Source organism: Psammomys obesus, unplaced genomic scaffold (assembly GCF_907164565.1).
Source record: "Psammomys obesus unplaced genomic scaffold, mPsaObe1.curated_primary_1811, whole genome shotgun sequence".
Lineage (NCBI taxonomy): Eukaryota > Metazoa > Chordata > Mammalia > Rodentia > Muridae > Psammomys > Psammomys obesus.
The window spans coordinates 10,302,447-10,326,320 of record NW_026585689.1 but is presented as its reverse complement, the minus strand read 5'-3'; the positions used below and the strand labels follow the sequence as shown (position 1 = coordinate 10,326,320).

At 38.4% G+C, this 23,874-nt stretch overlaps 1 protein-coding gene across 3 annotated transcripts in view; it reads right to left on the bottom strand.

Moving 5' to 3' along the window:
- The window catches only part of Senp7 (SUMO specific peptidase 7), a 127,753-nt gene that overhangs the window by 35,149 nt on the left and 68,730 nt on the right, over nucleotides 1–23,874 (bottom strand). For all 3 annotated transcript variants that reach the window (XM_055594109.1, XM_055594117.1, XM_055594126.1), the window contains 4 exons: nucleotides 22,285–22,400; nucleotides 18,354–18,532; nucleotides 14,700–15,030; nucleotides 13,031–13,188 (listed from right to left, as the gene is read on the bottom strand). In XM_055594109.1, the coding sequence (XP_055450084.1) occupies nucleotides 13,031–13,188; nucleotides 14,700–15,030; nucleotides 18,354–18,532; nucleotides 22,285–22,400 (784 nt within the window). The remainder of the gene's footprint in view (nucleotides 1–13,030; nucleotides 13,189–14,699; nucleotides 15,031–18,353; nucleotides 18,533–22,284; nucleotides 22,401–23,874) is intronic.

Sequence of the window (23,874 nt, the reverse complement as noted above, 5' to 3'; positions counted from 1 at the left end):
ATTTATTTTTCAATTTTGAATCCTGGACATGTTAGATTTTGTATGTGCCTAAGTACAAATGAAAATAAAATTGAGATTAATTTTTATGGGATATTTTGGATGTGTTTGTTAAGACACATTTTTTGACAGTAAGTAGAGTTGTTTATTTTTTTAATTTTTATTTTTTTAATATTAGTTACAGTTTGTTAACTTTATATCCCTGCTGTATCCCACTCCCTCTTTCCCTCGCAATCCCACCCTCCCACCCTCATCTCCCTGCCCCTTTCCAAGTCTACTGATAAGGGAGAACCTCCTCCCCTTACATCTGATACTGGTTTATCAGGTGTCTTCAGCACTGGCTGCAAAATCCTCCTCTGTGGCCTAGCAAGGCTGGTCCTCTCTGAAGGGGGGGGGGGGGGGGTGGAGGAGGTCAAAGAGCCCACCATGGAGTTCATGTCAGAAACAGTCCCTGTTCCCCTTATTAGGGTACCCACTTGCATACTGAGCTACCAAGGGCTACATCTGAGCAGGGGCTCTAGGTTGTATCCATACATGGTACTTTTTTGGAGAAACAAAGACACATTTTTGAGTTGTATCTTTAATTTCCTACTTTAATACCTCTTGCTTTTCTATTACCCAAACAAGTTTGTTTACTTATCATTTGAGGTTGTGGGAGTACAGAGCAGAAAAGACAGTGACTTGGGGGCAAGCTGTTAGTGTAAAGAAAAACCAAAGAAAGCCATTACCAGATTTATTCTGTGCTTTACAATTACTTTATTCTTGAATGAACTCTCTCATTAACCTCTGAGTTTCTTAGAATGAAAAGCTATCCTTTTTTTCTCACTTTTAAACCTGTAAACAGTGCAAATTCAAGTGGAGCACTTAAAGGTATTTGTTGAAGTAAATTAACATGGTTAGATTTTAATTCAAATCAAATATTTTTCTAACAATTTTATTAATTTTCACTGTTGAAAATATCACAGAAAATAAAAATGCTGGACAATGTTTTCTGTTTTCAGGGAATTTGTAAGTGTCATGGAAGAGAGAAAGAGATGAACATGTAGCTAATTATTTACATTATGATAAACTGTACACTGGAAATTTTTACCAGATAAATGAATATGGGCTAGTAAGCTAGAATTCTCTGGAGAAACCAGTGAAGGTTTTGTGGAGAAGGCAGCACAGGATTTATGACATGAAGTAATTATTTACTAGGCTGCCATGTAAGAAGAAGACCTAATCAGATTAGAGTAAGCACTATGTATGAATCTGAAAAATTCTAGAAACTACAAATTATGGTAACTTGTGATACAGTCAACCTCTTAGATTGAAAGCTCAAGAATTATTTGGTAGATTGGAAAGATGGCTCAAGTGGTTAAGATGACAAACTAAAATCTGTAGACCTAAAGAAGTTAAGCAAGAGAAGGAGGACCTGGGGAAGATGATCAATCCTCACTCAGAAAAGCAAATGGGACAGACAGCAGAAGAGGGAGAAAACAGGAAACAGGACAGGAGCCTACCATAGAGGGCCTCTGAAAGACTCTACCCAGCAAGGTATCAAAGCAGATGCTAAGACTCACAGCCAAACTTTGGGCAGAGTACAAGGAATCTTATGAAAGAAGGGGAAGATAGAAAGACCTGAAGGGGTCAGGAGTTCCACAAGGAGAGCAACAGAACCAAGAAATCTGGGTGCAAAGGTCTTTTCTGAGACTGATATTCCAACCAAGGTTCTATGGAGATAACATAGAACCCCTGCACAGATATAACCCATGGCAGCTCAGTCTCCAAGTGGGTTCCGTACTAAGGTGAACAGGGACTGTGTCTGACATGAACTCAGTGGCTGGCTCTTTGATCACCTCCCCCTGAGGGGGAAGCAGCTTTACCCAGTCACAGAGGAAGACAATGCAGCCAGTCCTGATGAGACCTGATAGTTTAGGGTCAGATGGACTATCAGTGGACTTGGGGAGGGGCATGGGAGGAGATGAATAAGGGAGGATGGGATCGGGGGGATAAGTGAGGGGGCTACAGCTGGGATACAAAGTCAATAAACTGTAATTAATAAATATAAATAAATAATTTTTTAAAAAGATGACAAGCTTCTCTTCCAACAGATTGAGGTTTGCTTCCCATATCCTACACAGTAGCTGACAGTCGCCTGTAACTCCAGTTCCAGGAATCAGGTACCAGGCACAAATGGGGTGCTTAGACATACATAAAACACTCTTACACATAAGATAAAAATAGGATTATTTGGCCTAAAACTATTCTCTGCCCACAGTTTTCATCTGAGTACTTACAATATTTTGAAATTTATTAGTGGCTGTCATGAAGCGCTTTGATTTTCTAAATCAAAATTCAGATTTAATCAGTCACTTCTGTGGAATTCTTTGTAATAGCCCCCCCCAAAAAAAATGGATAACCTAAAAAACTGATTGGTCACAGAGAAAAATCCAACACAGATATTGATACTGAGTTCAGATGTACTGTAATAGAATGAAAGATCCAAACCTAAAATTAATCCCAAGATTAAACTCAATGATTATATTCTTTTCTGCCACTGTTTTCAATTCACTATTCCCTAACTGGCTTTATTTGTTTTTGTAAATTAATAGATATAAGTTTAGATTTAGTGTTTTAGTTAAAGTAAGTTTTTAAATATTTCAGATTTTTTATTTTATATCTTTTAATCTCTATGACTCCTGAGCAAACAGGTTCTCCTGTCCCTTTTACAAATAAAGTTACAGAAGTTTGGAGTGGTTAGTTTAACTTGCTTGTGGTCCTGTACTTGGCAAGAAGCAAAACAAAGACCCAAACTCAGGTTTATCTATTCAGGTCAAGTATTCAAACAAAACTGCTTCTATTAACCATGATAACATTCTTGCTATTGGATTTTAATATAATTTTCAATAACAAGAATGAGACTATAATCAGCTTTAAATAGCATTTATGACACTAAGCAATAAAGGGTTGTTAACAAAAAGTAATAAACTGGTATCTGACTGGCATGAGGCATTTTCTTGTACACATATCCTCGGCAAACAGCATGTATGCAGAGGGCCAGTGATACCCAACACAAGAGTACCTGAGGAGACTGAAACTAAGTCTTACACACTGAATTTTTTAGCATTTACTTTATATAAAGCCAAACTGTACTTTTGAACTGGCAAATAGATGAGACTTCTGCAAAATACTACATTTTAGTGAACACCCCACAAAATTCCCCAGCTCAGTGAACAGTTTCAACTCTCCCATCTGTGTGTATGACACAATAACACTTATTATATTAGACTTATATATGATAATACTATAAATGCATACAATGTATTTTGGTCATAGTTACCCTCAACTCTTTCCCCTAATTTCTCCTAGCTCTAACCCCATCATTCTCCTTTCTACTGCATTTTTAATTACCAAGTAAGAGATGAAAGTGGAAGCCGGGCTTGCTGACATGCCTGTAATCCCAGCACTCAGGAGGCAGAGGCAAATGGATCTCTGTGAATTTGAGGCCAGCCTGGTCGACAAAGCAAGTCTAGGACAGCCAAGGCTACACAGAGAAACCCTGTTTCAAAAACCGAATCAGAGAGAGAGAGAGAAAGAGAAAGAGAGAAGTGGCTGATGAGGCCTTGCCTTTGAACCTGATGACCTGAGTTCCATTTGATCCCTGGAATCCACATGGTGGAATGAGAGAAGCAACTCCCATAAATTGTCTTTGGATCTCCACAGGAGTGCCATATACAAACAAAATAATTTTGTTTTGTTTTGTTTCTCAAGATAGGATTTCTCTGTAGTCTTGGTTGTCCTGGACTCACTTTGTAGACCAGGCTGGCCTCTAACTCACAGCAATCCATCTGTCTCTGCCTCCCTCAGTGCTCAGATTACAGGCATTCACAATCACACTCGACTATAAATAAAAATTCAAAACGAGAAATATAAGTGCTTAAGAACTGTCTGTTGGATTCGGCAAGATGGTGGTGCCGGGACAACTCTCATTCTGAGCAGCAGCACAGCAGGATCAGCACAGTGACCAGCAATCAGAACTCGCGGCCTGAAAACACAAGTGATTGTGTTTCCCAGGTGAGAGGATACCCCACAGTCGGGGATTCAATCAGCTTAAACTCACCTGGCTAAACCGCGGAAGAGATCCTAGTTCCACCAGGCCCTTGGTCGCCAGCCCAGAGCCACATACCAGCATGCACTGGTCACTATCCCAGACTGAACCATGGGCACCACAACATCACAGACTGCGATTTCCAGTGGAGAGATAACCCTATGGTGCAGGAAACGATTGGGACCGACCTTAGGTCACCCAGACATTCCCTGGAAAAGACCCAGGGTTCTGTGGGCACCTAGGAGCCAGCCCAGAGCCAGAGCCGGGGATGAAGGCGCCTGCACAGAGTCCTGCCTGTGTGCCTGACTTGCTGCCCCAGATAGAACTGTGGGCCCCAGTGCATCAGAAACAGAGTTTCTCTGTCAGGTGCAAACCCACAGGGAGGGGAATGGCTGGTCTGATCTCAGAGCACTCAGCTGATACCACCACCCCAAAAAGGTCGAAGGAAAAGTTACCCAGGTTCAGTAGACACCCAAGCACCCAATCGCCAGAAAGGCAGAAAGGCGGAGCTACAAAAGTTTGTGCCTGTGTCCCCAAAGCAAAGACTGGGTGTCCCTGTCAGGAGGAAACCCCACAGCGGGGAGATCATCAGGTCCAACGCTCAGGACCCCCAACTCCAAAAAACTTGCTGGATTCACGCAGACTCTAGGCTCTAGCCTTCCACTGCAGGCAGAAGCGCCATGCTCACCCGCCAATATTGAGTACCTCTAGGGCACTAGGGCACACAGCTGCATCCTTAGACCTACAAAAGCCAGAGCACCATTACAGCAGCCCTCAGATACTGCTCCAAGGTTCAAGCAGTTATCCCTAGTTAAAACTGTGGGAATCCCTGGTTCTTCAAGAGGTCTGCACCCAACAATTACACCTTAAGAACAACAGATGCTGCTTGCTAAATTCAGAGCAAAAAACCCAGCAGCAGGGCAGCCATCACCAGGACCTCTCCTGGTGAGAAGAGAGCCTTCCTGAACACAACAGTTACCGCACAGGTCCATACGCCTGAAGTGAACTATGACAATTCCTGAGAAGCACCACCATTCAGTTGACCATACCCAAAAAGCAGAGAACTTAAGAATCCTGCCAAGTGGATTCTTCCCACCCCAGGACCCAGCAGGCACCAGAAATTAACAGACAACACCTGAGACATAGAGATGGGTAGATGCCAGCAAAAAAGCCCAACCAACAAAAGGCAAAACAATATGGCATCCCCAGAACCAAGTTATACAGGGGCAAGTAGCCCTGGAAAACTAACATAAGTGAAATTCAAGAAGATGAACTTACATCTATGCTTATGAAGAGGTTAATGGGGAAAGCAAATAAAATGTGTAAAGAATTAGGGGAAGATATAGTAAAAGAGATTATGGCTATCCTTAAGAAATAAAGGAAGATGCAGCCAAACAGTTTGTGCCTTTCAGAGAGAAAATGATTAAATCACTGAAAGAAATAAAAGAAACAGAGGAATGTTCAAACAAACAGCTGAAGGAATTGAAAGAAAAATACAGTAAGACAGGTAAAGGAAATCAACAAAACAGTTCAAGATCTGAAGATAGAATTGGAAAAATTAAAGAAAACAAAAATGTAGGAAATCATGGAGAGGGAGAACCTAGGGAAAAAAACAGGAACTACAGAGGTAAGCATAACCAACAGATTACAAGAGATAGAAGAAAGAATCTCAGGTGTGGAAAATACAATGGAAGAAATCGATATATCCATCAAAGAAAATAATAAATCTAAATAATTCCTAACACAAGCCATCCAAGAAATCAAAGACAACATAAAAAGACAAAACCTAAGAATAATAGGAATAGAGGAAAAAGAAGATTCCCTCCTCCAAGGCTCAGAAAATATTTTCAACAAAATCACTGAAGAAAATTTCCCTAACTTAAAGGGGAGGCCTATAAGAATACAGGAGGCCTACAGAACACCCAATAAATTAGACCAGAAAAAAAAAATCCTCCCGCCACATAATAATCAAAAGAGTAAGTATACAGAACAAAGAAAAAATACTAAAAGCTGCAAGGGAAAAAGGCCAAGTAACATATAATGGCAAACCCATCAGAATCACACCTGACTTCTCAACAGAAACTATGAAAGCCAGAAGAGGCTGGACAGATATCATGCAGACCCTAAGAGAACACAGATATCAGCCCAGGCTACTGTACCCAACAAAACTCTCAGTCCTCATAGACGGAGAAAACAAGATATTCAACGACAAAAACAAATTTCAACAATACCTACACACAAATCCAGCGTTACAGAAGATACTAGAAAGAAAAATACAACCCAAGAAAACTAACTACTTTGAAGAAAACACAGGAAATAAATAACCTCACTACAGCAAAACAAAAAGTAGCCAAACACACTACCATAGCCAACATCAATATCAAAGGATCTAACAGCCACTGGTCATTAATCTCCCTCAACATCAATGGACTCAATTCTCCAATAAAAGGACACAGACTAACAGAATGGATGCGTAAACAAGACCCAACAATCTGTTGCATACAAGAAACACACCTAAATCACAAAGATAGATATTACCTGAGAGTAAAGGGCTGGAAGACGGTTTTCCAAGCAAATGGACCCAAGAAGCAAGCAGGAGTAGCCATTCTAATATCTAATAAAATAGATTTTCAACCAAAATTAATCAAAAGCAATAGAGAAGGACACTTCATATTCATCAAAGGAAAAATCCACCAGTAAGATATCACAAACCTGAACATCTATGCCCCAAATACAAGAGCACCTACATTTGTAAAAGAAACTTTAATAAAACTTAAACCACACATAGATCCCCACACATTAATAGTGGGAGACTTCAACACCCCATTCTCAACAAAGGACAGGTCAACAAAACAGAAATTAAACAAAGAAACAATAACTCTGACAGAGGTCATGAATCAAATGGACATCACGGACATCTACAGAACCTTTCACCCAAACTCAAAAGAATTTACCTTCTTCTCAGCACCTACTGGAACCTTCTCCAAAATAGACCATACAGTTGGTCACAAAACAAGTCTCAACAGATACAAGAAAATTGAAATAATCCCTTGTACCCTACCTGATCACCATGGACTAAAGCTGCACCTCAATGACAAAAATAGGAAAAGGCCTACACACACATGGAAACTAAACAACTTGCTACTAAATGACAGCTGGGTTAGAGAAGAAATAAAGAAATTAAAGACTTCGTAGAATTCAATGAAAATGAAGGCACAACACAAACTTGTGGGACACAATGAAAGCAGTGCTAAGAGGAAAGTTCATAGCACTAAGTGCCTTCAAGAAGAAATTTGAAACATCACATGCAAGCAACTTAATGGCTCACTTAAAAGCCCTAGAAAAAAAAGAAGCAGACACACCAAAAAGGAGTAGATGGCTAGAAATAATCAAACTCAGAGCTGAAATCAATAAATTAGGAACAAATAAAACAATTCAAAGAAACCAACAGCTGGTTCTTTGAGAAAATCAACAAGATAGACAAACCCTTAGCCAAACTAACTAAAAGTCAGAGAGACACTATCCAAATCAACAAAATCAAAAATGAAAAGGGGGATATAACCACAGACACTGAGGAAATCCAAACAATAATTAGGACTTACTTTAAAAGACTATATGCCACAAAATTTGAAAATCTAAATGAAATGGACAATTTTCTTGACCGATTCCACATGCCAAAGTTGAATCAAGACCAGGTAAATCAATTAAATAGTCCTATATCCCCTAAGGAAATATAAGCTGTCATCAAAAGTCTCCCATGCAAAAAAAAAAAAAAAAAAAAAAAAAAAAAAAAAAACCCAGGGCCAGATGGTTTCAGTGCAGACTTCTACCAGACCTTCAAAAAAGAGCTAACACCAATACTCTTCAAACTATTCCACAAAATAGAAACAGAAGGAACACTACCAAACTCATTCTATGAAGCCACAGTCACCTTGGTACCTAAACCTCACAAAGACCCAACAAAGAAAGATAATTTCAGGCCAATCTCCCTCATGAACATTGATGCAAAAATACTCAACAAAATACTTGCAAACCGAATCCAAGAACATATCAAAGATATCATCCACTGTGACCAAGTAGGCTTCATCCCAGGCATGCAGGGGTGGTTCAATATACGGAAATCCATCAATGTGATCCACCACATAAACAAACTGAAGGAGAAAAACCACATGATCATCTCCTTAGATGCTGAAAAGGCATTTGAAAAAATCCAACATCCATTCATGTTTAAAGTCTTTGAGAGATCAGGGATACAAGGCACATACCTGAAAATAGTAAAGGCAATATACAGCAAGCCTATAGCCAATATCAAACTCAATAGAGAGAAACTTAAATCAATCCCACTGAAATCAGGAACAAGGCAAGAATGCCCACTCTCTTCATATCTCTTCAACATTGTTCTTGAAGTCCTTGCTAGAGCAATAAGACAACTGAAGGAGATCAAGGGGATACAAATTGGAAAGGAAGAAGTAAAAGTATCACTATTTGCAGATGACATGATAGTATACCTGAGTGATCCCAAAAATTCTACCAGGGAGCTCCTACAGCTGATTAACACCTTCAGCAAAGTGGCTGGATACAAAATTAACTCAAAAAAATCAGTAGCACTCCTGTATACAAAAGACAAAAGGGCTGAGAAAGAAATTAGGGAAACAATACACTTCACAATAGCCACAAAGGACATAAAGTACCTTGGTGTGAACCTAACCAAGCAAGTCAAAGACTTGTATGAAAAAAATTTCAAGTCTCTGAAGAAAGTATTAGAGGAAGATATGAGAGATGGAAAGATCTCCCATCCTCATGGCTTGGCAGGATTAACATATTCAAAATGGCCATCTTACCAAAAGCAATCAACAGATTCAATGCAATTCCCATCAAATTACCAACACAATTCTTTACAGACCTTGAAAGAAAAATTCTCACCTTCATATGGAACAAAAAGAAACCCAGAATTGCTAAAACAATTCTCTACAGTAAAAGATCTTCAGGAGGTATCTCCATCCCTGATCTCAAGCTGTACTATAGAGCAACAATACTAAAAACTGCATGGTACTGGCATAAAAACAGACTGGTGGATCAGTGGAATAGAATAGAAGACCCTGACATAAATCCACACAATTATGGACACCTGATTTTTTACAAAGATGTCAAAACCATTCAATGGTAAAAAGATAGCATCTTCAACAAATGGTGCAGGTCTAACTGGATGTCTACATCTAGAAAAATACAAATAGATCCATACTTATCACCCTGCACAAAACTGAAGTCCAAGTGGATCAAAGACTTTAATATAAAACCAGACACACTAAACCGCTTAGAAGAAAAAGTGGGGATGAGCCTTGAACTCATTGGCACAGGAGACAACTTCCTGAACAGAACACCAACAGCACAGGCTCTAAAAGCAACAATCAATAAATGGGACCTCATGAAACTAAAAAGCTTCTGAAGCAAAAAACACTGTTGTCAGAATAAAACGACTGCCTGCAGATTGGGAAAGGATCTTCACCAACCCTATAGCTGGCAGAGGACTAATATCCAGTATATATAGAGAACTTAAGAAGTTAAAAAGCAACAAAACAAGTAATCCAATTAAAAAAGGGGGTACAGAGCTAAACAGAGAATTCTCTATAGAGGTATATCAAATGGCAGAAAAACACTTAAAAAAACGTGCAACGTCCTTAGTCATCAGGGAAATGCAAATCAAAATGACCCTGAGATTTCACCTTACACCCATCAGAATGGCTAAGATCAAAAACTCAAGTCACAACACATGCTGGAGAGGTTGTGGAGAAAGGGGAAGCCTCCTCCACTGCTGGTGGGACTGTAAACTTGTACAACCACTCTGGCAAGCAATCTGGCACTTTCTCAGACAACTAGGAATAGCGCTTCCTCAAGATCCAGCTATACCACTCCTAGGCATATATCCAAAAGATTCTCAAGTACACAATAAGGACATTTGCTCAACCATGTTTGTAGCAGCCTTATTTGTAATAGCCAGAAGCTGGAAACAGCCCAGATGCCCCTCAGTGGAGGAATGGATGCACAAATTGTGGTATATCTACATAATGGAATATTACTCAGCAATAAAACACAAGGAAATCATGAAATTTACAGGTAAATGGTGGAAACTGGAAAAGATCATCCTGAGTGAGCTATCCCAGAAGCAGAAAGACACACATGGTATATACTCACTCATACAGACATATAATATAGGATAAACCTACTAAAATCTGTACACCTAAAGAAACTAATCAAAAGGGAGGACTCTTGCTAAAATGCTCAATCCCTATCCAGAAAGGCAAAGAGGATGGACATCAGAAGAAGGAGAAAAGAGGGAACAAGTCAGGAGCCTCACACAGAGGACCTCTGAAAGGCACTGCCCTGCAGATTATCAATGCAGATGCTGAGACTTCTGGGCAACCTTTGGGCAGAGTGCAGGAAATCTTAGGAAAGAAGTGGGAAACAGTAAGATCTGGAAAGGACAGGAACTCCACAAGGAGAGCAACAAAACAAAACAAAAAAAAAATCTGCACACAGGGGTCTTTCCTGAGACTTATACTCCAGCCAAGGACTATGCATGGAGATAACCTATAAGACCCCTGCACAGATGTAGCCCATGGCAGTTCAGTTCCAAGTGGGTTCCATTGTAATAGGAACAGGGACTGCCTCTGACATGAACTGATTAGCCTGCTCTTTAATTACCTCCCCCAGAGGGGGAAGCAACATTACCAGGCCACAGAAGGAGACAATGCAGCCACTCCTGATGAGACCTAATTGACTAGGATCAGAAGGAAGGAAAAGAAGACCTCCCCTATCAGTGGACTTGGGGAGGGGCATGCATGCAGAGGGTGGAGGAAGGGAGGGACTGGGACTGGAGGAGAGAGGGAACCACAGGGGGGATACAAAGTGAATAAAGTGTAATTAATAAAGAATAAATTAAAAAAAGAATTGTCTGTTACATCAAATCTATGTGCTTTATTATAACCTCTATATTTGAAGAGATACAACCTTATGTAAGAAAAAGAAATTATTCCAAATAGACATATTACTCCAAGAGTAGACAAATAGCAAAGTTATAGTTCAATGAGAACCACAAAAAAGAAAATACTCAAGTCACAAAATATTTAGACTAAGGAAGATATCACAAATAAAGCTGCTACAAACATGGTTGAGCAGATGTCCTTGTATATTTGAGCATCTTTTGGATATATGCCTAGGAGTGGTATGACTGGATCTTGAGGAAGCATTATTCCTAATTGTCTGAGATAGTGCCAGATTGATTTCCAAGGTGGTTGTACAAGTTTACATACTCACCAACAGTGGAGGAGGGTTCCCCTTTCTCCACATTCTCTCCAGCATGTGTTGTCACTTGAGTAATATATTCATCTTAGCCATTCTGATGGATATAAGGTGAAATCTCAGGGTCGTTTTGATTTGCATTTCCCTGATGACTAAGGATGTTGAACATTCCTTTAAGTGTTTCTCTGCCATTTGATATTCCTCTACAGAGAATTCTGTTTAGCTCTGCACCCCATTTTTTAATTGGATTACTTGATTTGTTGCTGTTTAACTTCTTGAGTTCATCTGCTCAACCATGTTTGTAGCAGCCTTATTTGTAATAGCCAGAAGCTAGAAACAGCCCAGATGCCCCTCAATTGAGGAATGAATACAGAAATTGTGGTACATCTACACAACGGAATATTACTCAGCGATAAAAAACAAGTAAATCATGAAATTTTCAGGTAAATGGTGGAAACTGGAAAAGATCATCCTGAGTGAGCTATCCCAAAAGCAGAAAGACACACATGGTATATACTTACTCATAAGTGGATATTAGACATATAATACAGGATAAACATACTAAAAGATGTACACCTAAGGAAACTAATCAGGAAGGAGGACCCTGGCTAAGATGCTCAATCCCCATTCAGAAAGGCAAAGAGGATGTACATAAAAAGAGGGAGAAAACAGGGAACAGGACAGGAGCCTACCACAGAGGGCCTCTGAATGCAGGGTATGGAGGCAGATGCTGAGACTCATAGCTAAACTTTGGGCAGAGTGCAAGGAATCTTATGAAAGAAGTGGGAGATAGTAAGACCTGGATAGGACAGGAGCTCCACAAAGAGAGGAACAGATCCAAAAAGTCTGGGCACAAGAGTCTTTTCTGAAACTGATACTCCAGCCAAGGACCACTCATAGAGATGGCTCAGAACCCCTGCACGGACGAAGCCTATGGTAATTCAGTGTCCAAGTGACCTCCATAGTAATGGGGACAGGGACTGTCTGTGACATGAACTGACTGACCTGCTCTTTGATCACCTCCCCTTGATGGGGGAGCAGCTTTACCAGGCCACAGAAGAAGACAATGCAGCTACTCCTGAGGAGACCTGATAGACTAGGATCAGAAGGAAGGGGAGGAGGACATCTCCTATCAGTGGACTGGGAAAGGGACACAGGTAGGGAAGAGGGAGGGTGAGATTGGGAGGGGAAAAGAGAGGGAGGTACAGGGGGGCTGCAAAGTGAATAAACTGTAATTAATAAAAATAATTAAATGATAAATAAAAAAAGATGTTACTAAAACTAATAGGAAAGTTTTTGCAACACTCACCCTCAGGACCTGCATAATCTTTATCATTATATTCTGTTGACTAAAACAATAGATATTAACTAATAAGAATATTTCACTAAGGGCTTGACACAGGGCTCAGCAGGGAAGAATACCTTTCACTAAGACTAACAATCTAGCTCAAGCCTAGAGCCCACAGAATGGAGGAACTATTGCAGGTTGTCACCTGACCTCCACAACTGTGCCATGGCCTGTACATCCCACACACATGCACAGAAACAAACATAAAAAAATGTTTTAAGCTTTGATAATGAAACAAAAAATGTTTTTAAGATCATATTTCACTGTTACTCTATGAGAAAGCAGGAATGCATTACCTGTACAGACTCACATGCACCCAACTGTAGATCTGACAACTGTGATATAGGAGTAAGCTGATTTTCACTCACAATCTCATAATCTTGATGAGGCTGTATTCTTAGAATTGCTGAATTCTTATGCTCAAAGGGTCCTTCTTCATCACTGGAAACAACAACTAAAAAGCAAAATGTATTTTAAATGTGTCACAATAACATAAAAAAAGAACTTTCAAATTAATTATCTTTAAAAATTACATTAAATTTATCTATATTCAATTTAGATCTAGCCTATTTTTCATTATATGATTATTAGTAGTTATATATAGATTCCCTATCAACATTATTATCTAATAGCTTCCTACAGTCCCACCTTCAAATGAATAAAGGTATTTAAAGATGAATAAGCTATGAATAAACAATACATTCTGGGTGCTGAGTGTCCTCAAAGATTTGCAGGTTAAAGCTTGGTCCTGTGAGTGTTACTAATGAGATGCGATGGAGCCTTTCAGATGTGGGCCCTAGCAGTGGAAGATCCTCAGGTCACTAGACATCCTTAGGTCTTTGGGGCTTGCCAGAAAGGGCTATGGAGTTGTCTGTCCACACCATTGCTCCCTGGAGAATGAACTAAGTGTTTCCACTCTGCTGTATGCTCCCCGACATTTCCTGTTATCTAGAGAATCTGCTAGCGGCCCAAAGCACTTGGTCCACTCAGTCTTGGACTGAACCCTACATAACTTCAGGCCAAAATAAAATTTCTCCTCAACTCTGAACCAAAAATCAATCTTTTTTTTTTTTTTCTCTCCTTTTCTTTTCTCTTTCTTTTCTGGTAGAGATTGAATCCCATGTCTTGTAAATACTAACCAAGCACTATGAGCTCTATTCCCAGCCCAGTCTTCTACTAAGTAATTACAGCAGGTATGTTGTTGAAGTGCAAAATCTAACATGTTTACAACTTCTAGTTCTTACAAAGTATTGTGATATCAGTCTAAATTGTGCCCTAAGTCACATTAGTTTCTTGAGGAAGGGGGAAAATGAATGGATAGAAGATATAGACACAAACATGTGTACCCTGTAGACCTTTTAAGTTTTTATACCAGATGACAATTATTAAGAATTAACTAAATCAAAAGTAATAATAACAATCAAATAATCAAACTGCCTTTAAATTCCACTTCAACATTACAATAATAATGGCCTTCAGAGAATCTTTTTTTTTTAAATTACTGGGTTACTTCATGGTAAATACTTTTTAAAAACTTACTCTTGGGACTGGAGAGATGGTTCAGTGATTAAGTGCAATAAACTGCTCTTACAAAGAACCTGAGTTTGGTTCCCAGCAAACACACAGAGGCTCACAACCATCTGTAACTCTAGTTTCAGAGAATCTGATGCCTTTATTCAGTCTCTGAGGACACAAGGCATGCAAGAGGTGCACATGCACGCATGCAAGCAAAACACTCATAAAAATTAAAATAAAGTAAAAAAAGAACTTACTGTTTCCGGACTCCATCCCTTTACCCCACTCAGTATTACAAGGTTCAAAAGGGAACCATCAAGGATGTTTTCCCCTAAAGTTAACACATTTCCCAGAGGCCCAAAGAGCCTACTGCCTCAGCAGAATGTGAGAAAATCAAAAGCTCTTCATGAAGCTTTGTCAACAAGAGTCTTTACAGTCTCTTTTACTTACTCGGTTCAGCCAAGATCAACAACTGGTTCTCTTCACTGTTTCCACCTAGAAGAGATGTTTCTTTTATAGTCAGTTCCTCACCCTTCACAGCCAGGGAAGAATTCTCCACCACTTCACTAGAAACAGAGCTCTCTGAGCTTTTGGTGGGTGAACAGGCCCTTTCAGAGGCAGCAGTAACACCTGACTCCTGACTGGTGAGTGAGCACAGTTCAGTGGCCTCTGTTTCTAAAGGCTCAGATGTGAGTCCCTCAGGTGGTGCTGGGTCCTGGTGAGACGTTTTACTTGACTCTTCAAGCTTACTGGAGACTGTTGAGACATTTCCTTCTTCTTTCTGAACATTTTTTAATAAACAGAGAAATTATATTTTTCCATTTGCTTTTCCTAAGGTATACTTCAAAGGCTTAAATTTACAAGTAATAATATAAATGTATTATTTTTGTAAGTACATAGACAGACAGCTATACTAATTATGCTTGGCAGTGCTACCAAAGTATAATACAGGGTTTGACCTATTAAATTGATGCCTAAGTAATATTTAAAGAGTCAAATAAAGAAATTTCCATAGGTGGTGGTGGTGCACACCTTTAATCTCAGAGCTTGGAAGGTAGGGACAGAAAGATCTCTGAGTTCAAGGCCAGCCAAGGCTACATAAAGAAACCCTGTGAAAGAAAGAAAGAAAAGAAAAGAAAGAGAGAGAAAGAAAGAAAGGGAGAAAGAGAGAGAGAAAGAAAGAGAAAGAAAGAAAGAAAGAAAGAGAGAGAAAGAAAGAAAGAAAGAGAGAGAAAGAAAGAAAGAAAGAGAGAAAGAAAGAGAGAGAGAGAAAGAAAGAAAGAGAGAGAGAAAGAGAGAAAGAAAGAGAGAAAGAGAGAAAGAAAGAGAGAAGGAAAGAAAGATAGAAAGAGAGAAAGAAAGAAAGAGAGAAAGAAAGAAAGAGAGAGAGAAAGAAAGAAAGAAAGAGAGAAAGAAAGAAAGAGAGAGAGAAAGAAAGAGAAAAAGAAAGAGAAAGAAAGAAAGAGAGAGAGAAAGAAAGAAAGAGAGAAAGAAGGAAAGAAAGAAAGAGAGAGAGAAAGAAAGAGAGAAAGAGAAAGAGAGAGAGAGAAAGAAAGAAAGAAAGAAAGAAAGAAAGAAAGAAAGAAAGAATTCAAAGAAATTTCCATATGTGAGAAAGTCAGAGCTAAGTAAACTTAGAATGAGAAGGTTTTAATATTTTTATTTCTAAAAGTAGTAACAAACGTTGCTTTGGGTAACAAAGGCAAAAATACTGAATAAGAACAACATCAACAATTATGAAAATAATTGCTTTCAACATCTTTATTACTCCTTAATAACTCTAAATAACCCAGAGACACTACATAGTACTGACATGACTTGTGATTCAAAGGAATTCAAAGTTTCCTCTTTTCTTTCCTGAAAGACTGTAAGTTTTTTTCCTGAAAGACTGTACCACATTTTTCTTGTATGTATCTAATCTGAAGAAACTCCCATTTTCTTCATTTGACTAAAAACTCATAGTTATGAGCTGGAATCTAGTTACTAGGTCGACACTGTAGAAAAACTCCACATGATTTCTGCATGATTTCAGAAAACACAGCTCTACAAACACATGGCAGCCCGGGAGAGTCAGTGCGTCCTTCCCATACAAAAGGGTGTTTAAATCCCCAAACCAATCCCAATTATAAGACAAGTTTCAGCAGTAGCAAAGAGTTGTGGACCTATTATTTGGAGGTACCAGTAATTTCCCTTTGGGAACTATAGCAGGTTTCTCTGGGTGATAGAACACTAGAGCTGAATATTATGATGGCTGAGCCTGACTACAGACCTCACTAGATTGAGAAGAACCTCAAACATCAGTAAACCGTGCCTTTGGGTATGTGAGGGCATTACTACAGAAGATCAAAGGAGGAAGAGATCTACACAGAATGTGGACTGCCCCACTCCATAGGCCAGGGTGGATGGAAGACATTCAGAACAAGATGGAAAACAGCTAGTACAGGCCTTCTGTCTGCTTCTTGGAGGCCATAAAGTGAGTTGTCCTGCTCTGCCATGCCCTACCCAGTCCCACAATGGGACTGAAATCTGAAACTGTGATTCAAAATAAGTCTTTCTTCCTTTAAAAAATGTTTTCTCTGCGCTGGGACATGGTTCAAAGGTTAAGAGCAGTTGTTATTCTTGCAAAGGAGCCTGGTTAGATTTCTAGCACCCACATGGCAGCTCACAACCACATGTACTTACAGTTCTAGGGCATCTGGGGCCCTCTTTTGGCCTCCCTGAGCATTTCACACAGGTTGTGCACAGATATACATGCAGACAAGACACCCATACACATAAAATAAAAATAAAATCATTTGTATTTGTTTCTTTTATAATCTTTTATAATTATATGTATAACAATATTCTAAAAGTAGATCTTTAGAAATAGGTGATGAAGTTAGCTAGTACTGGTACATGCCTTTGACCCTAGCACTTGGGAGGCAGAGGCAGGCAGATCTCTGTGAATTCAAGGCCTGGACTATAGAGCAAGTTCTAAGATAGCCAGGGCTACACAGAGAAACCCTGTCTCAAAAACAAGGAAGGAAGGAAGGAAGGAAGGAAGGAAGGAAGGAAGGAAGGAAGGAAGGGGAAATAAGGATATCATGGAATTTGCAGGCAAATAGTGGGATCTAGAAAAGATCATCCTGAGTGAGGTATTCCAGAAGCAGAAAGACACACATGGTACAATACTCACTTATAAGTGGATATTAGACGTATAATATAAGATAAACATACTAAAATCTGTACATCTAAAGAAGCTAAGCTAGAAGGAGGACCCTGGGTAAGATGATCAATCCTCATTCAGAAAGGCAAATAGGATAGACATCAAAAGAGGAAGAAAACAGGAAATAGGACAGCAGCCTACCACAGAGGGCCTCTGAAACACTCTACCCAGCAAGGTATCAAAGCAGATGCTAAGACTCATAGCCAGATTTGGGGCAGAGTACAGGGAATCTTATGAAAGAAGGAGGAGATAGAAAGACCTGGAGGGGTCAGGAGTTCCACAAGGAGAGCAACAGAACCGAGAAATCTGGGCACAGGCGTCTTTTCTGAGACTGATACGCCAAACAAGGACTGTGCACCTAGAACCCCTGCACAGATGTAGCCCATGGCAGCTCAGTCTCCAAGTGGGTTCCCTAGTAATGTGAACAGGGACTGTCTCTGACATGAACTCATGGGCTGGCTCTTTGGTCACCTCCCCCTGATGGGGGAGCAGCCTTACCAGGCCACAGAGGAGGACAATGCATTCAGTCCTGAGGAGACCTGATAAGCTAGGGTCAGATGAAAGGGGAGGAGGACCTCCCCTATCAGTGGACTTGAAGAGGGACATGGGAAGAGATGAGGGAGGAAGGGTGGGATTGGAGGGGGGGAATAAGAGAGGGAGCTATAGCTGGGATACAAAGTGAATAAACTGTAATTAATATAAAAAATTAAAATTAAAAAATACAATATTAAACAAATTAACTAGCAAAAAAAATAAAGTTTGCACAGAACTAGGAAAAAAAATGAAAGAAATCCAGTAAAGCAGGACATTCAAAGAACGTCCTTTGAGTTAACTACAGTTAACTCATTTTTATCAAAGCACAAAACCATTTCCTATGACATTTAAATACAACTACTTACCATATATTCCGTTAACAAAGAAGACTTAGAATTATGAGAATCGTGTAAATTACTCCTAGGCCTTTTCCTTCTCTTCCTGGAAACTGGAGTATGTTCTATCTCTGAATAAGAATATGAAGCGTTCTTGTTGCTGGTCCCCTCTTCAAGATAATCACAACCTTTATTTCCACTGTTAAGATCTTTAAAAAACATAAAAAGCACAGTTAATGCCCAAAAGGCACACAAAAGCTCATTTACATGAGTTCATAGTAGTTTAGAAATTACTACACTGCTCAGTAAAACAAAACTCTACAGTGATGTGGGATGAAAATAAAAAGGGTATAGCCAATATAAACTGGCTCTGTTTTTTAGACAATAGATATAAAAAATAAAATTTTATGGGAAGAAAATATCCTTTCATGGAGTAATTAAAACAAAACAACTAACCATGGTTTTTCTATTTGGTATAAATACATTTTTGTTGTTGTTGTGCAACAGAGTTTCTCTGTGTATCCCTGGCTATTCTGGAACTCTGCAGACCAGGCTGGTCTCCAACTCAGAGATCTGCCTGCCTCTGCCTCCGGAGGGCTAGGATTAAAAGTTAGTAAAATATGAAAAATCAGTCTTTTAAGATGTTTTTATAATTCACTATTTTTAAAACTAGTCACAGTATACTTAACTTAAAAGTAAAGCACTTCTTTCTCTTCCGGTCCCAGATGCTGCGGGATACCGTGCAGACATGGCCAAGTCCAAGAACCACAACACACACAACCAGTCCCGCAAATGGCACAGAAATGGCATCAAGAAACCCCAGTCACAAAGATATGAATCTCTTAAGGGGGTGGACCTCAAGTTCTTGAGGAACAGGCACTTTGCCAAGAAGCACAACAAGGCCTGAACAAGATGTAGGCAAAGAACGCAAATGCAACGAATGCACGAGCAGAAGCCATCAAAGCCCTTGGGAAGCCTGCAACAGTTAAGCCCAAGATGCCAAAGGGCCCCAGGCTGCTCAGCAGTCTGGCTTTCATCGCTCACCCCAAGCTTGGGAAGCGGACGCAAAGCTATATGGCCAAGGGTTGTAAGCTCTGCCAACCAAAGCCCAAGGTTAAATCAAGGCAGAGGCCACAGCTAATGTCCAGGCTTTAGCTCTGGCTCAGGCTCCCAAAGGTACCCAGCACCCGGTGAAGGCCCCATAGGAAAGGCTTCTGTTAATGTGAAGACAGACTGGTGTCTCAAAAGAAAACAAAAAAGACTAATGAAACAAAGGGGGACTTGAAAAAAGCTGAAAAACTTTATTTTATAGGAATCCACATTCAAAGAATTTACTACTTACACAGCAATCAAGCCAAAACAGGGATAAATTTATTATATAAAGTTGGTCATCACAAAACTAAAGTTTTACTAATTTATTACATGCAATTTAAGATGGAAATATTCCTAGCAAATAAAATTCCAGAAGTCACAAAACTCCTACTAATAAAAGATATTAAGCATTTCTAATATATTATTATATTTTAAAAAATCCACAAGGCAGACTTATTTCTAGTCTACACTATATGATACAATACTATATGACACTACACAACATGGAATGCTGTATGTGTCATTTACTTTAGAATGTCCTTTGTAATAAAGGTTTGAACAACTGGTATCAGAAAAAATAGTTTTTCTTTAATTATCTTTTTATTTTATATTTGTTTTAATTAGCATATAAAGTAATAAGTTTCGTTACGAACTTTTTACACATACTTTTGTTTCTGTTCATCAACCCTTCCCCTGACTACTCTGCCCAGTATCCCTGCAGCCAACCTACTTTCTAGTTTCTGACCTACAATCACTCCCACATAACTACACACAATATCAAAATTAGAACCTAGGCGACTTTACACCTCATTTAAAATAATCTCCAGATACAGACATGTCCTGGCAAATTTCATGATTCTTTTTTCCTTTACAGCTACATGGGTTTATTTCTGGGACTTTGATTATGTTCCACTTGTCTACGCATCTGTTTTGTGGGAGTACCATGTTGTACCATAGTATCTGTCACTATGGAACTGCAGTAGAGTATGAATCAGATATTGTGACCCCTCCTGGAAGTGTTCTGCCTATCGAGATTGGTTTGGCTATCTTTTGTGTTGCCATGTGAACACTTAGTATTACTTTGTTTCTAGTATTGTGAAGGTCATGGAAATTTCAGTGGAGATTATATTGAGTCTATATATTACTTCTGGCATATGGCCGTTTTTATAATACAGTGTTAATTGCACTGATCTAGAAGGAAATTTTAAAATTCCTAGAAAAAAATAAAAAATGATAGCACCACTTACTAGAGTTTCTGAGATAGAGCCAAGGCAATCCTAAGAGGAATACAGCTGAATAATAATTATGTCGGTGTGATTATGAGAGTAAATGGAAGAAAAAAGCAAACAAAAGATAAATAAGGGAAAAAGCTACAGGAAACTACTGTCCAGGGGGAACTAGACAGCCACATCAAATTAGTCATAAAATCTCAAATATTCAAAATGAATTTTACAAAATGTTTTTTACTGAAGTTAATTCATTCTAGTCAATCTTCAAGCTACAATAATCAACCTTAAAGCTAAGCATATAAATAACATTATACTAACAAATTTCATATAGTTCATAAAAAATAGATGTTTCCACTGCATACTAACAATCAGTGACTGTGGAAGCTTGTCTCGAAAAGTTTCAGTACATTCTCTAGTAGCTGCCCTCAAAAACACTTCAGCTGGCTTCCTGGATACTTAAAAGTCAAGTCTAGTTTCCTCTGTTTCTATAAGGTCTACGAAGAAAATATTTTAAGGGTTGGAGAGCTATTAGAAGGGTTATGATTACTCGTTACCCAACCATGAGGACATGAGCTTGTTCCCAGAACCCATCGAAAGGTTAGCACGGTCTTACATGGACCTACAACCCCAGCTCAAAGAGGGTGAAGGCAGGGGGACATTAGGATTCATTGGCTGCCACTCCAGCCAAAGCATGATCGCTCTGGCGTTAGGAAAATCCTGCTCTGAAGGAGTAAGACAGAAAATGATAAAGGAGATGACTCAACACCCTTCTCTGGCTTCCTCAGGTATACACACACATACACACACAGAGAATCTTTTATTTGAAATGAAATACATAAATTTTTGCATAGTATGATTAAAGGACATCTTTTTTTCTGAAAAATTTGCTAACTTACCCAGAAAACAAAAATACCTTAACTTGCTTTAAGCTATCAACAATCCAAGAGACCTCACAAGTGTTGATTTTACAAATGGCTAAGGTAATAAACTGTATTCCATAAATTTTTGTAAAAAATTATAAGTGTTAAAAGAAAAATTAAAAATATAAAATATTGGGATGAGGGAGGGAGCTACAGCTGGGATACAAAGTGAACAAACTGTAATTAATGAAAATAAATTTTAAAATATATATATAAAATATTAACATCATTAATTACATACATCAAGAGACCTACAAAGAAATTTCAGAAGTCTGAAAACTATTTACCTTCATATTTTCTAAAATTGGCTTAGGTTGGCATCCTTTGAAAGTTAAAATAAGTTCTGACCAATAAGAAATGCATTTTATAGTAGAAAAATAGGCAGTCACGGCTCATAATAAAATTCCAGGTATCAGTAATATTAATATCCTTGAAAACAATTATTTGAATACCCAAACTAATTTAACTTCAAGACACTTTAACTCTATACACACGCAAACAGAAAAGAAACACTATTCAAATTTAAATTTTAAGACCAGCAAATAAAGAAATACATACATACTTTGGTATGTAAATAGATGTTTTGCAATTTTACTTGTATTAAATAATTTCCATTTACTTTTACATATCCTTTCAATGTTAATATGAAATATTCATAATAAAAACTATTATAAATAGAATAAGCAAAATTTTAATTTCAGTTTTCAAGCAGTCACAAACCTTTAGATTGAGTATCAGACTTCTCAGGAGAAACGACACCATCATCTCTGTGCTTTTCTTTCTCGCGCAAGGCCTGCTTTGGAGAAATGTTATCTGTCTTACTCGGTTTTGAGGCCCTGCAAAGCAGAAGTTGAATTATATTCATTTCTGATAAGACTCAAATGAAGTTAGAGGACAAGTGGCACAAACTTAAATAAAAATCCAATAGGTTAAAAATATATTCTCACATGTAATCCTACGATATAGGCACTTGAAAAGAAATACTGAACTCAGATTTGAAAAATAAGTTTCCTTGTCTGTTCCACCCTTACATTCCCCAAAGGAGTTAGGGGAAAGACAGGTGTCAACACTGTGTCTGCAATGAGTACAGAATAATCATACACAGATTAGATAAGTGAACATTTAATAGGCAAAACTTCAACAGCATGAGTATTCTGATAATCAACCAGTGTATACAGGCATCACTGTTGACAGCCAAGGCTTCAAGGGCGCCTTGTCAACAGCCACACAGGGCTGCACTGAAAGACCTTATCTCACAAAAAGAAAAGAACAAAAGGACAAAAACAAAGGTTTTCATGATAAGAATAAAACTTTTACCATTTTTTAAATAAAGAAGAGAATACATATAAAAACTTTAGCCTAGAAGAAGTCAAACCTATTTGAGTGGTGGATTTCTTAAAAGCCAAGGGGGGTCGGTGGGAGGGACAGCATCTTTATTTTCTCGTAAGCAGATTTTATTTTTATTTATATGTATATATATAGAATATAATAATTAATCTAGGTGTAATGTAATACTATTCTCTATACCTAAAGACAATTTTAAACAGTTTGCAACTTTAAAATAATAAGTATTTACAACTAAGGTAACTCAATAAGCAAAAGGTACTACAAAAATGAGTAACATATAACTTATAACAAAAATGATCTAGAATATAAAAAATAAATTATAAATTTAAAAGCTACAGTAGCCAAATATTATCAATGTAGTATCATAGTAAAAGGCTCAGTCCTTGCTATAATTACTTTATTGAGCCCTTTATATTTACTTCAATATGATATTCTTTACTTATAAAATGGAAACAAAAATCTCAAATATTCAAAACAAGACAGGCAGTTTCACTTACAAAAACCTTTCAACTAAGTCAATTCGTTCTAATCAGTCTTCAAACCTGAGCCATCAACTTTAAGGCTAAGACCATATAAGGACCACTATTCCAGCAAATTTCATTTACTGAAAGTAAAAGCCTAAAGCAAAATCTAGTTGTTGTTGCCGTTGTTTTAACTTCCCAGCAAAATAGCAGTAGGTATTTCGGGGGAGAGCTAACTAGAATGTAATCTAAATGGTTTTTAAATCGAAATGAAGTAAAAAGCAATGAAACAACAAAAAATATATTGGAGCAAAAAATTAAAACATAAACTTGACTTTTAAATGCAAATAATTCCTGCTTGCAGATAAGATGATCCTATAGGTAACAGACCCTAAAGAAAGGCTAGAGAGATGGCTCCGTGGTTAAACAGTTCATGGCAAAAGCAGGAGGACCAAAGTGCAGGTCCCCAGCACCCGTGTAAAAACCAGGTGGGCATGCCTCA